General features: G+C 35.9%; 1 protein-coding gene across 2 annotated transcripts in view; it reads right to left on the minus strand.

The window, feature by feature from the left end:
* Positions 1-15,252, minus strand: part of LOC119153768 (adhesion G protein-coupled receptor A3-like) — a 277,280-nt gene that overhangs the window by 177,896 nt on the left and 84,132 nt on the right. For both annotated transcript variants that reach the window (XM_037400601.1, XM_037400602.1), the window contains one exon: positions 3,578-3,649. In XM_037400601.1, the coding sequence (XP_037256498.1) occupies positions 3,578-3,649 (72 nt within the window). The remainder of the gene's footprint in view (positions 1-3,577; positions 3,650-15,252) is intronic.

The raw sequence follows: 15,252 nt of genomic DNA on the forward strand, positions 1-15,252 counted from the left end.
ATATGATTTTTATATGTAGCAAATAAACCCCAAAAATTATTTCCAATGCAAAGAATTTTCTTTATCAAAGTTACTAGCACATGTTTGTCTACTTATGAAAAATAACATCCATTTTTTTGCACACAATATTCAGCCAAAATTGACATATTTTTACTGTCTACTAATGTCTCATCTCATGGACAGCATCCTTTCTTGCTGAAGAAATTAAAGAAACCAGAGGGCAATTAATTTTTGAGCTAGTAAGAAAGTCAGTATTGATAAGCACTTGGCAATATCTTTTAAGAGCAATAGTGTGGCTGTCTCAGGCCACAAATAGTACAAAGCATTACGTTCTGTAACTATGTCTGCACAAAGGTGAATGGTTGTTTTCTGCTTAAGTCATACATACAATACAATGTATAGGAAATGTATAGGATGCTTACAGGAAGGAGACAAAAATAGGCATGAACAATTATGATGTGATAACAACATGAAAACTGCCCCGCAGTGCATTCTGAAGTAATATTTAATTTTTACATATTTGGTTTTCAACCTTGACTCAAATTTTCCTTCTTATCAAGTATGATTTTTTTAAGTAATTGCAGTAATGTAAGGATTTAGGTGATTATAAATCCATTAAAATGTTAAAATTTATCTGAATATATTTCTGTTTTATAACCAGTGGTAGTCTTCCAACTCCTTTGTTACATTGTGCAGGTTCTCTATTTTTCTATGGCTACATGAGAACACTGAAGTAATCAAATGGGAGAATAAAGGCTGTAGCTTGACAAATCCGGTTGCTGCTTTATGGAGACATATCCAATTAGCTAGAACACAAAGGCAGTTTCTTTAGAATTTACTACAAAGTCTTCTTCTATCAGACAAAGAAAAAATTATTAACTAAATGATGAAACATCACATTAGAATGAAAATATTTCTTAAATACTTGTCAGGGATATTAAGCAGGCAACAGCCGAGAAAATAGTGTAGATGACAACATAGTGCAATAAATGCATATTAGCATTATTCTGCAAGTTCTCCTAATGAAAGCTACACAGAAAATCTAAAAATGCAAGTTTAAAACATACATACCTATAGGTATCTATACATCTTTCTGTTAGGAGAGGTAAACACTAAACAAGAACGTCCCCAGAATTCTTGGTTGGGTAAGACTTTGCTTCTGCCTAAGCAATGTCTGAACACGTATGGCAGAAATGCATCACTACGTGGGGCATAATTTCGGTAGCAAAAGTAAATTTCAGCTAAACTAATCAAAACAAGTGCATATTTCTCTTAAGTGTGGCACACAGTAAAATGATATTTTTAACAAAATGAAAGGCTACATACCCTTTTCTCAACATTTACTTCAATGAGTGTTATTTTCACAGTAAGATATATGGCAGTGACTGAAATCTCTGTATTGCAAAACATGTTTTCTAAAAAAACTTTAGCAAAAAGAAAAGACAGCTTGCTGCACATTCCTCCAGACTAACACATGTTATATTAGGCATAATTCAATTCATAACGTACAAATCTGGTGTCCCTTCTCAGGAGTAAGATATTTAACTTACTAATACTGACTCGTAAAATCGATGTTAGAAAAAACAAAACTCTCCTTTGCTGAACAGTCAAGTGCCATAATTTTAGTGCTTCATAAATTTTCAATTTTCATCAATTTTGTGTGTACCTTTTTGAGTAATCTCCTGAAATAATTCAGTTTGTCATTCAAATACAAATTATAACAGTTCTCCAAATCATTCAAAGAAAACATTCTGATGTTGACAGCCTGCAGTCTGTGACTTGCCATAGCCATATCTCTTGCAGTTGCTTATATGACATCAGCTTCTGCTTTTCACAGCATCATTTATATTTTACATATGAAATAAGATATGAATGAAAAGTACAGTCTTAAAGTAATTACTGTATTCAGCATCCAACAGGAGTTTGCACTATTTATTCCTCTTGCTCAGATGCTTGCTACACAGTTGCACAGCGAAGGACTGCAGAGATTTTCTTGCTTACTATGAAACCAAACACGTGGCAGTCTAGCAAATAATCAATTCCCTGTCTCTAGATTGCTCCCAGCGTTGCTTGTTCATATCAGAAACAAGGGTTTCTTTGAGATCTAGCATGATAAGTCTCAACATTGCCATTCCTAGTTTGCAGACGAATTTTTCTTCCAACTTTCCCCAATGCCTAATGACTTCCTGGTCCTTGGCTTGTCCCTCCTGGCTGACCTAAGGCTCCACCTGTGCAGTCTTCAGATGTGCAGCCCATGACTTGCACAGGTTTCTTGCTTTTCCCACAAGAGGTCAGGGTTGTGTTATTAGAGTATGCAGCCACAGCAACAATTAGCACTCTTTTCGATCATTTCATTGTATTGCTACCCCTGTACACAGAGCGAGCAAGAAAGTTTCAACCAAATATTTTTCTTTGTATTAAAAATGTATATGCCGCTCCAACTTCATTATTATTATGTCATTGGCTTTCTACCCAAATGTGCTAAAACTTAGTGGCCGGTGTTAAAAAATACTGCTACCTGTGTGATCAGAGATGGCAATCTTTTACTTAGGTTGTGCAGTGTTCCATGTACATAGCAGTTAGGGAATTGAACCTTCAGAGCAAAAACGCAGAAGGATTTGTAAACTTCTTTTTCCGTGGATTTACATTCCTTCTCATCTAAATCTTCCCATAATCCCTGTTTTCTCACAGGTTTTCTCATCACACGTAAGGCAGCACACACGATGGCTAGGCATGTGATGATGGCCTGGTTAGCCAGTACACAGACATTTGGATGCTGTCATTCGGAAAATTATAACTAAAACCAGGTTCATCTCATTTTTCCTTTAGGCTGAGTAGAACTGAGGAGGGTCGGCAGTCCTTTTTAATTAAAAGCAAAAAGGTCCACTTGTACGATCTTACTAACTTAGATATTTTTACCCTCTATAAATGCAGTTTAAAAATCAGCCAGTGCTTTCAAAAGTATATGAGAACGTTTTCAAAGAGAGGAATGCAAGGATGATGGACAGGGAACATAATGCATAAATCTTGTTTCCTTAGAAAACGATGCTAAAAATAAAAAATATCAAGCAGATTCAATGTGAGAGGTATGAAAATGGTAGACAAAATCTAAAGCATGACAAAATTTCCTTTCTAAAAAAATTTTTATAGATCTGGTCTGTGATAAAAGTAAACTAGACCTTACATAATGAAAAAAATTAGCCTAGCACAAAACATTATTTACACATATTTAAACCACTTGGTTTTATTTTTAATTAATGTCTGTAGTGCTATGTTGTCTGCTAAGTCATTAATTAGGTATGGGTTTTAACTTTGTAGATGGACACCTTAGGATATTTATTGGGAGGCAAACATAATTTTAAATGGGAAAAGGTAAGGAAGGGGGAAATGGAAGAAAAAGAAAGGGGAAGAAGAAGAAAAATGCACAGTAAATTTAAGAAGCACTGTGTGAGATTTTCTATTTTACAGCTGGTATCCTTATGTGCTTATTGCTTGGTGGCATATTTGCATTGCCCAAGGACAAAAATGTCAATACAAACACAATTTTCAGAATAATTCAAATGGAATTAATACTTACAGCCGCTTCAGTTCTGAAAGTCCATGGAAGGCCCCTGGCTCAATTGTGCTGATCAAATTATTCTTCAGATCTCTAGAGAGACATAATAGGAAGAGCAATTAATTTTGACTTTACCTACTGTACTACTGTTATACACAAGGAGTACAAAATGTAATGAAATTCTAACCTTTATCTGTCTTAGCTAAAACCAATAATGAATTTCTTTTGAATAGTAACATCAAAAACATTGTCATTTGCAGTTTATAAAAACATATTTTTCTAAGAAAGACGGTTAAGATTAGATGTTAGAAAAAAAATCCTGCTTGTTTTAATTCTTCTCCTATTTATACTTTTCAAAACAAGCTTATCAGCCATTCTTGCCCCAGGAAAAATATTTTAATCAATGAGTGAACAAAATAATCAGTCAGCAAAGCAAGAGCCTTTTAGTTTGCTTATTCATTGCACTGTGCACTTTACACTTAATAAATTTCTCATTTCCACCTAATGTAGGCAAAGCAGCTGGCATGTGAGACATAAACAGGTCAGGTTTCTGTCCTGAAATACAAGCAATTTCTCATATTTGGCAGATAGGTGCTTCATTTTGCACTTGGTGACAATCCAGAGGATTGGCTGTTGCACAGATAAAGAATATTTCACTGGCATTAGTAATCTCATCTGCTCTTGGCACAGTGCTTGGGGCCATGACATTGCTTTCAGCTCAGTCCCCACAGAGATTTACTACTGAATTGTCTCAAGACTCTTGTGATGTGAACCCTGAGGAAATGCCTTCAGTGCAATTAGATAAGCAGGCCTAGGAGATAAATGTGGTAAATTCATGTAGAGTCAGTGTTCATCTTCTGACAATTTGCAATTCATAGGAAACTATTGTTGCACAGTAATACCAGCATTGTTTCTCACTCAGACTGGCCACTTCCAGGATATTACTGCACATACACTGCTTGACTCTGCCAAAGTATGGATGTATCAACAGCCACATGAGTCATCTTATTTATGAATTTTTATTTTATTGCAAATAAAATGCACACAAGATGAAATCTTGGTTCCGCTAGCTGTGGTTGCCCTCAATAGGGCAAGATTTCATCCCAAATAGGATATATTTTAATTTCAAAGTCCAAATCATAAATACGTCTCTATTTGGTACTCATATCTGCAGATATTTTGAATGCACTTTTGTCACACCTACCCATTTCATTTTAGTGCTGGTGCTGATGAGTGACCTGTCCCTAACAAAGATCTCAGTCAGACTCTTAACAGTCAAGTTCAGTTTTCAACTTGCAATATGCAACACTAAGAGTCCTTAAGAAGGTGATAAGATATTCTGATTACTTATGTACAAGATATTTTGTGTTACATAAAAGACATGCGGAGCTATTAAATGCACAGCAGAGCAAGACCACAATTTTGATAGGAAAAAAACAACCTGGAATACCAGCTCAGTTTATAACATATAGATATTCTGTTGATAAAGTTGTAAAATCCTAACTGTAAACAAGATTCAAGATAATCACTTAGCATTTGTTTAAGTCTAGTCAGCTCAAAGTTTATGCTGCATAATCAGCAAGGTATAATACACAGGTATTATATATGGCAATGTCCTCTGTCCAATAACTTCAGATTCTCATTTTTTCTTTGTTCCAGCTGGCTCTACATAGCACTTTCATCATGACATGTTGCACCTCATCTTATGACATTATCAAAAAAAGCAAAGGACCAGAAAAAGGCAGGAAAATTGAAATCAAACAATAGGCTACACTTTGAGTCTTTTTAAAATGTAAGCATTGCAAAGCATATAGGTTTACTTATTAAGTGTACCTGTGATTAACTTAACTGGTTACAAGCATTCATAAAGCTATGAAATTTTAGAAAATTTGTGGCCATGCCTATCTGAAAATCAGTGGTATAGTTTCTTGCTGTTTTTATCTTGCTGTTTTTATCTTAGTTTTTTTCAGTTGCTTTTTTCACTAATAAACTATTATCTGTTCATTATGCAAATAAATTCAATAAAATATGCTAATCTCAGTCCAACACAAATGCAAAGGATATTACAAGAACATATTAAAAATGGGCCAACTATTCCAGTTGTCCAGTACTGATACAACGTTTAAACAGTGACGCATGACTGTATGCATATATAGATACCTCAGGCATGGCCATTCCTATTTGCCGGAGCCACAATGGCAGTCCCTCACTTGTTCCTAATCCAGTAAAAAGCATAAAACCCAGAAGTGCTTCCTCTTCCCTGCTACTGTGCAGTACAGAGGTAAGTATGCCTGTAATGCCTGGGAAAGAGTCAGAGCCCATGCAATTCCCTAGTTTCAAGAAAGCAACAACATGAGCCAGAGGCAAGGGGAGAAAAGGTGGCACACTGGGGCGGAGAAAAAAAGGAAAGTGTCAGTTCAGGAGACAGAAAGGGGCAGAGCTTGGGCAAGGATCCTGATGGTGATTTGAGCATTCATAAGCAAGCTACACAGTCCATGATTAATTTTAGGCATAGGGCTAAGCTCTTTCCTTTCTCATGAAAATCACACAAGCAAAACAATTGCAGAAACACAGACATCAAGGCTGGTGCTTGCACCAATTCTGACTTGGCAAAGCACACAACCACCTCATGGACAACAGAGAGGAATTAGGGGATACAGCCATCCTCCTGCAGGTATTCTGCCCGTCTCCCTATTCCCTAATGCATGCAAGACAGTTTTCTTCCTTGTTTTGTCCCCTTCTCGTCCCCTGGATTTGGATGAAAGCGACAATAGTCATCACAAATTAAATACAGAGGATGATGTTAGAATGAAAACACTCTCTAAGAACTGGAATAAGCTTTGGGTTCTTCTTAAACTTTGTGGTCAAACACCTTTGTCTTAGTTCCCTGGTACCAGCAGCAGGTACTAGATTCATCTTTCCTCTGCCTATATCTGCTCAAGAAGTTGCGATGATTTCTTTAACTCTGAATTTTTCACACCTTCTCATAAATTAAAACTCTTTACACAAAACTTCTGCAGTGTCTTCTTCAGAGTCCCATCAACTTGCAAAGATAAAACAGTGTTTGCAAAAGTTAATCTACATGACTGTATTTTCCTTTGGTGGCTTAGGATTTTTGCTGTGTGGGTGACCCAAAGCCTCATTTTTAACTTTCAGATATTCAGTACTAAACAGCTTGGTCTGCTCTGCTTCTGTTCACACCAAATATCAGGGCTTAGCCTTCCCTAGACAGCACTACACACAGTATCCTCATGAATGGACTATAGAGCCTCTTGTTTGTTGTTACATATTATTACATATTGATTGTTACATATTGTTATGTATTGTTACATACCGTTACATGTTTTTTAAGTATTGTTATATATTGTTACATAATGTTATATATTGTTACATATTGATATATATTGTTACATAGTGTTACATATGTAAGTACTCTGGTTAAAGGATTTTTTTTAACCTGCAGAAGTGAGTCCCAGGCAGAAGACTGAAAGGACACTGTCCTTTGCACGTGAACTTCTGTATACTTAAAACTTACAAGGCAAACAAACAAAACCAAACAAGCTCCCCCCCTCAACCCAATACTACAAATCCTTTGGATGTCTGCTGATTTATCTCAGGCTTTACACTGGGACACATCTGAAAACCACTTAAGAGGCATAGTTCAGAGCAAATATCCACATTTCAGGCAAGGGAAACTGACAGTTTTAATCATTTATCCTTGTATCAATTACACACATTCTATGTTAACTGGCAACTCATCTAAATGTTCTGTTACTTGTAATTAGGGGAAGTGATCATCTCTTATACCCAAGTGTTAACAGCTCACAACAAATATAAGAGAGTCAGTATGAGTGGCAAACTGTTGGCAGGTGAGTTTTAGTGCCAGTCAAAATAACCAAGTAGACAAAAGGTCTTCCATTTACTGAAATACACTATGTCCTAGTTTATGGAAACTCTGCTCTGTTTCCCCATAACGTAACCACATAGGAAAAATCAACATAATCCTAAACTATCATCTACAGGAAGAAAAAAAGGCCAGTTTAACGTCAGTAGAAGGAACACCATTTGAAGGAAAAGTGTCCATCACTTGCACTGTCTCCAAACAAGGCATCTAGTCTCCTTATTTTGGAAATTATACTTAAATTAGGTAGGTCATTTTAGTAAGGATATTCTCAGAAAAGTGTAGATGATTATACTGCTGACAATCCTAGCACTTTCTTAGTAATTAATATTATTCCATAATGTTTCCATACACTTCTGGCCTAAGAAAATAGGTGTTTTTTTCCTTGTCATCTTTGAAGACTAAAATGAAGATTAAAATTAATAAATAAAATTATCACAACTGTTAGTCACTTACAAATTTTACTTCTACAGTAGAAGAATCTATTTGCTTGCCTCCCACTTGCATTTCTTACAAAACTACTTTTATTAAAATATTACATTAGCTTCTCCCATTTTCTAATTTAGCAAAGAGCTTATTATATTGAAGCCTTATAGGAATGAGTATCAACTTTCACTGAGCTAAATAAAGCAACCAGAGTAAATTTGGTTGTATGTTTACATTTTTTCCCTAAGAGCTACTGCTGAGGTTTGGCAAAAGGTCATGAACCAAGGCATGCCAAACAGCAGCGGAGCCTGGGCCACACACATGCACACATGCGTACATGCCATGCAAGTGACTTTAACATTAACCAAAAGTCAGAGGAAAGGGAAAGAACCCCAGTATCATAATATTGAACGACCACAGCATGACCCAGTTAAAGTCCAAAAAGAAAGCATTTTCTAACTGACAGTTATGGTTTTGCATCCTTTCTGATGCAGCATTCTAACTTTAAAGTATCTATTCTGAATCTGAATGACGTGTCATTAGTGGTGTGGGTGTATGTATCTCGTGGTGTGACCTGAAAATAAATCAAAACCAAGTGCCTTGTACAAGCATAGATAGATGGAAGTTACACTAAGTTAGCTGTAGCCATAATAACTGCAGTACTTATATCAGGGCTGCACAGCTGCACAACACCAAAATTTTGCAATACTTATTTGAATTCTTTTCCCCTAATTTTATTACAGTTGCTAGATAGACTTGCTGCATGGCACGCTGATCTTAACTAGACCTGCACAGGTAAAAGAATAATATAGAATGGACCATGTTAGCATTAAAACCCAATCTCAAAGTTACAGCAAGTTAACAGAGGAGAGTTTCCTTTTAAGTCTGAACTTGCATAAATTACATATAATAACCATTAAGCACTGTCCTCCTACATGTATGTAGATAATTTGTATGTATATGCAAATAATAGTCCCACAGGTGAAAACACTTGAGGATTTCTAAGCATCACAAGCTGCTGCGAGTTTATAATCTTACACATTGATCTGTGAACTGACTTTTACTTACTAAAGACATGTAAGAGAAGTTACCTTAACAAAAACAGATGACTTAAGGAGGGAAAATACATGTTTGAAATATTCACTTCCTCATGGATTAGCTGAGTGGTAAATGAAACAAGAGGAAGCGGCTACTAATGGGACTTTATAAGAACATTTAATAGTTACTCTAGACCTCTCAGCTATTAGACATCTTTCGTGGCCAAATCCGTGATTATCTAAATGTGTTCTTGAGATTCTTGATGCCTCGGGTTCACAGTATGCACTTACTTAGTGTAAAACATAGTGGGGAAAATCGCTAAAATACACACAATCTGGTAACAAAAGAATCAGTTTATCTTAGGACTACATTCTGACACTTTGGGCATTTTGTACCACCATCTATACCATCAGACACTACATATTCTTCCCTCAACTTACACTATATGTACTGTAGATATTTTGAATACATATTCATAACAAGAATGTTCAACTAATTCCAGTACTTTGTTCAAATTCCTGACATCAATACATCTTCCATAAAAAATTATAGGTTATACCAAGAGGACATCTGTGTTTAGAAAGCTGTCATTATGGTGCTGCAAAGTTTCCAAAAAAGCTCTGAGAAAAGCAATCAGTTGTTGAGCAGATGCCAAATACCAGTGAAATATGACTGACTTTCCATATTTTGCATATTACTATGAAACAACAACAGGAAAAAAAAAAATAAGGTCACATCTTCCACTTCTTTCCTATGAAAAATATTGCAGCTAAAATAAATGGCACCTTTGCCCAAGAAATGAATGCAGACTCAGGACCCTTGAAGAAGATTCACTTTTAAAACATCATTATGATCACGGCGGTAGGGAAAAGGCATAACCAATGATGAAAGACAACATTTGGCACCTGTCCTGCGGTCACACATCAGGGTTAGCAGTCCTGGATACATGAACAAAGAATGAAGATGATATTGGTAAAATCTGTTCGAAGACTTTTCAAATGTACCCATCTGTACCATACCTATTAGGAGCCAGCGCCTCCTTATTATACTTTGCGGACCTGGATATTATCAAAACTTATTTTCATCTCCCTTGTTAGTGAACACATTGTCAGTCATACACTGTAGAATGAGAAACAGGCAAGTTAAGTGATACCCATTCTCTGGTATCACCACCAGTAACTGAAGCTCTCCCATGAAATTGCAGAACTCGGGTTTTATGATGAGAGTGGATATTTAATCTACTTTCCAGAATCAGAAGAGTGAGAGTTGTGTTGCAGTTAAGTTTCAATGTGTAAGGATAAATCTTTTTTTTAGATGATTCCCACAAGATGATCAATGTAAATGTGCACATAAACATGAACGCTAATTGTCCAATATCGTCTGCCTTTGCAGACACAGAGACTACAGAACTTTTGTTTGTTTAACAAGTTGGTGCATGTGGATTATGCATTTTCCTTTATTATTCTTTTTTAATCAAAGGCATTACTTGTTGGATTACTTAAAACAATAGACTGTAAGGACCAGACAAAAAAAAAGTAACTGCTGCCTGTTCAAGGTACTAATGAATGATCAAAAGTTTCAAACCAGTCACTTGATGGCAATAATGAGATCTAGAACAACAGAAAGGTCATCACATTTTTGTTTTTAATTTAAGGATGATGACTCATTCATGTCAAATGTGCTGTGGTAATTTGGCAATTATTCATTGTTTAGGAACATGCCTAAAAATGTTAAACAAAGTGCCAATAATGGCAGCTGAAACAAAACAGATACAGGCTTTACGGCAGTTTGCTTGCTCACAGTATCTCACAGAATGTTACAGTGTATTTCATTTTAATGGGAATAATCATAGATCAAGAATATAAGGCGCAGAGTATTTTAATTGACGGAGCATTATGTCAAATAAGGAAAAGGGAGTAAAAAGCTGGGTAAAGCAGGACAGGCTTCTGCTGCAGATTTTTGGTTAATACATTTTTCTACATATATATATTAGAAAATAACAGTTAAAAAGATTAATTTAGGTGGTATAAACTCTAGTTGCACTCTAAATATAGTTTCAAAAATCAGAATCTGCGATGAGGACGTAAAGACGTTTGGCACCTGATTTTACTTTAGAATTTTGTTATTTATAGCTCAAAATTAAATGCATTTTCTAACAAAGCAAAATCACCTGTGCTTTCCAGATTCTTTTTCTTTGGCCTGTTTTCAAGAAGAAAAAAACTCAGCAAAATATTCAAATTCCAAACATACACAACAGTTCCTATATATGTTTTCTTTTCCTGGGAAATTGCACAAATACAGAGATATATGGTAGGGTCACATTAGGTCTGAAAGTTCTTGGCTGTCTAGGTGCAAAAGCACATGCTTGGCCGTGAAAACCTGGGGAGTCAAGACAGAGTTGCTGTGCTGCCCAGCAGGAGACCCGTGGACCAGTTCCATGGGGCTAAAACAAGACTGAAACGTCCAAAGCAATAAATGCCGAGGGAAGGACATAACAGTGTATTTCCATGCCCACAGCTTTGCAGGCAGCTCCGCAGGGCCAGCAGAAAATACCTCCATGAGTGTTGGCAACCGTGCCCTGGTATGCAGTGATAGACTTGGCGTTATGTTGGTTACGATAGCGGAGCTTGTGTCTATCCATGACTATGTAGAGACATGACGAGCACAGAAACTTTTGGTGGCTGAAAAGAGCCAGAGGCTTCCTTAATTTCTACACCCATTGGGACTTCTGCGTGTGTTCATGCCTAGAAGGCAGTTCAGCATGGGTTAGGTTGCTTGACACGTTTTCCACTCCTTTTGAAAAAAAAAGACTAACCATTGGGGGAAAAAGAAGAAGAAGAAGAAGAAGAAGAATCAGTTCTGAGCTGAATTCCAACCTGTGAGAAAACTGTTTGCAAAGAAAGTGGAAAAGTAAGGAAAAAAGTATCCTCAACTTTTTTATTATTATTTTTTTATATGAAGTACACAGGCGAAACAAAATGTAAGACAGACACTTAGAAAGTGAAAAAAAAGCACTTTCTACTGAGAAAGGTTTAAACTTGAGTGTAGAAATTGTTATTCCACATTCTAAGACTGAAGTTATTTGCCTGTTACAGATTTCCAGAAACGTTGTGTCCAATATTCTTAGGTCAAATTTCAAACTCTGGCCCACCAGTTTAACAGCATAATTACAATTTTGAAAATGAAATAATGGAAATTGAACCAGTATTTTCAGAAGTGCATCTGAATTATTTTTCCATAATAAAATAGGGAGATTACCAGAGTACCAGGGTAATGAAAGTATGGGGTTTTAGCTATAAAAAACATAAAACATATAAACCATTGTATCATGTACTTTTCAGTAGCTTCGTTTTTTTTAAAAGGAAACGTTTGATTCTTTTTCTGTTACTAAACAATATTGACTTGGAAAAATACAAGCAATTCTTAATTGAATTTAAATTTAAATTTCAGAGAAATACTTTCTCCCATGGCTCAAAACACCCAATAGAAAAGAAGAAAGAATTCCATCCTGAGCTGTAAGCAAAAGAGAAGTACCTGCAGATGGCTTACAGATTAGCTTAGAGTAGTTTTGAGCCAAAATAATAGTTTACTATGCAGTGTATATCAATAAAATATGAATCATCTTTCATATAATGTTTATTTTATTGTAGTGTTTTCGTAAGACAGAAGTAGAACACTTCTAAAACCAAGGTGATTCAATTATAAAATGTCAAGGAGGGACTCCACCTTTCTGCCTGCTTAGTATTTCTATGCAATTTCATTAAAAAAAGAATCTTAATTAACAATATCACAAAGAACATAGTCACTGATTATATACTGCATCCCGAGGGACCTACAGTCATCGTTTAGCTTGTGATGGGAGATGGACAGAACAAGACTGCCATAACCTTCACCCATCTCCAGGAACACGCACACTCAGAGCCATTCTGCCTATTTCCCCGGGAATACCGCAATGCCTGGATACATTCCAGCATTGCCTAGATTAGGAAACCTTTTCTGGGGCGGGGGTGGGATTAAAAACAGAGACCATTTGAACATTTAATTCATCCAATGTTGGAGGGAACATTAATTACATAAAAACCTGCCAATTTAAACTGTCAGTAAGAAGTGGTTTAAGGATAACAGGAGAGAACTGTCTATAAGCAGTTTATCTCAGAGGAATTAAATTTTTCTGAAAGACTGGTCTGGGAATCCTTCCCCAGAAGCCTCTGTTTTATATAAACTGGGGTTTTGGTAATAACTTAGACAAATGTAAGTAATTTAAAAAACAACCGCATGTGCCAATAAGAAGGCAGGCAGAACTGTCTTCTCCTGCAGAAATCAGGGTTAACAAGTATTGTCTTCAACTGCTCTGAAAAATTTCCTTAAGTATTTGCACTGCACAGTTTTTATATTTATACTTTTCCCAAGGGTATTTGCCAGAAATTTTAAAATACTTCTTGCTAAAATTTCATATGAAATACGGATGAATGATGGAGCAAACCAGAAGGCTGAAAAGTAAGGAGCCCAGAGGATCTATATGAATGTACAATTTCTACACATTCTTTAAGCTCATCACCATGTACTTTTTATGCCATACAATATATATGTTGTGAGATTTTCAAGTAAAAATTATTGTAAACAAACTAACAAATTCTATTCCTTCTACCTCAGAAGTGCCAGACTGATACTAATTTCAAGCCAAAACCTCTCCTATTATAAATATTAAGATTTTGGCATATACTTTACAACTTGTCCCTGTGGGTCTCACTTAAAATCTTCTTTTTCAATTATTTCCATTCTGTGTTGGTTTTTTCCTAGTGTTTCAGACAAAATTACAGGGTTTTAATCTTTTATTTTATATAAATGTCTCAGTTATTCAGCTCTAGAATATACAAAGATTATTAAAAAAAGAAAAACAGCAAAAATCAACACAGCCATAATAATACACAGTAGTAGCGGGGGCCACAGGAACACAGGAATGCCCACAGGTCTTCAAACCCTGAAAGTATACCATAAAATGGAGAAAACAGGAAGGGATGCACAAAAAAAAAACAGTGCGAGGAAAGAAGGATGCATGTTATTGTTGGAGATAATTATTGCTGAAGGCTGGTAGTATGTTTTGTTCAGTTACTTATCACTTCTTTTTCTGTCCTTCTCACCACACAGAGTAATAAAACTTTTCCCAGATTGTCTTTTCAACTGTATCTTCATGGCATCTCTTATTGCACCTTCTTCAGACGGCCTCTCCCTCAGCCTCTCAGGAACAGTGCTGTGTTTCCCCAGTCTTCCTGTGGAAGGCCAGGGACCCAGCTATTCTCTCTGACAAATAATTCAGTTTATTCACCAAAAGTTCAGTCAGGCATGAAAGGGGCAGAAAAGCCCACTTTTGAGAGAGTGCTTTGGAGAGCCACAGCCCAATTTCTCCACTAGCCAGCTGTGCCATGCTGGTTTCCTAACGGGTTATTTTATTTTCAGTTAGTTGTGGAAATGAATTAAAGACTGTATTTCTCAGTAAAGTGCATACGCTATACTGAGAATAAAAGCGTACAGACAGGAGATTGGTCAGCAATGGATATCTCACTTTAAAGCTCAGAATCATGCCCATATATGATAAATCCTAATCCAAATATTTCCCTACCGAAAAAACTGTTAATAGTTTCCAGTGCTGGTAGAGCTGGAAGTATTAAGGAAGAAACTTGGTGGCAGCAAAGGTGCTTTATGGTGGCTATTTTACCACATGTATTTATAAATCTGCACTTGATACATCTTCTTAAAGGATGACAGCATCTGACACAAATCATCTGTTATCTTAATGACATCACTACATAAAACGTCAGATGAGCAAGTGTATCATTGTGGTGGGTTGACCTTGGCTGACTGCACATCAGACTAACTGAAGTATTTGTGGTTCTAATGGGAAACAGGAGCCTAGATGCTCATAAATTCAATTAAGTGACTTTCTGAAATACAGCTAAACCTCATGTTACATAAATTAAAAAAAAATAATAATAAAGGAATTGTTCATTATTTAAATAGCTTATAAACTAACTTTAAGAGTTAGTTTATGTTATAATCCTGTCATTTATGACTACTAATATAGAAATTTTTTTATAGGACACCTTACATAATTTTTCTAATGTGGAATCCTCTGATAGATCTATTCACGACTATGCTATAGCAAAAATCTTAGTGTCTAATCAACCAGTTTGTTCAACAATACAAGAACAATTTATATTGCAAGAAAATGATGACTTAACAGCAAGTGTCCAGGCAAAATTCCTACGAAACACTACGAAGTGTTTTTACACACCTGCATTTTAGAAGTGTACAAAATATTTCCCTAAAATAA

The sequence above is a fragment of the Falco rusticolus genome, chromosome 9 (assembly GCF_015220075.1).
Source record: "Falco rusticolus isolate bFalRus1 chromosome 9, bFalRus1.pri, whole genome shotgun sequence".
In the NCBI taxonomy this organism is placed as follows: domain Eukaryota; kingdom Metazoa; phylum Chordata; class Aves; order Falconiformes; family Falconidae; genus Falco; species Falco rusticolus.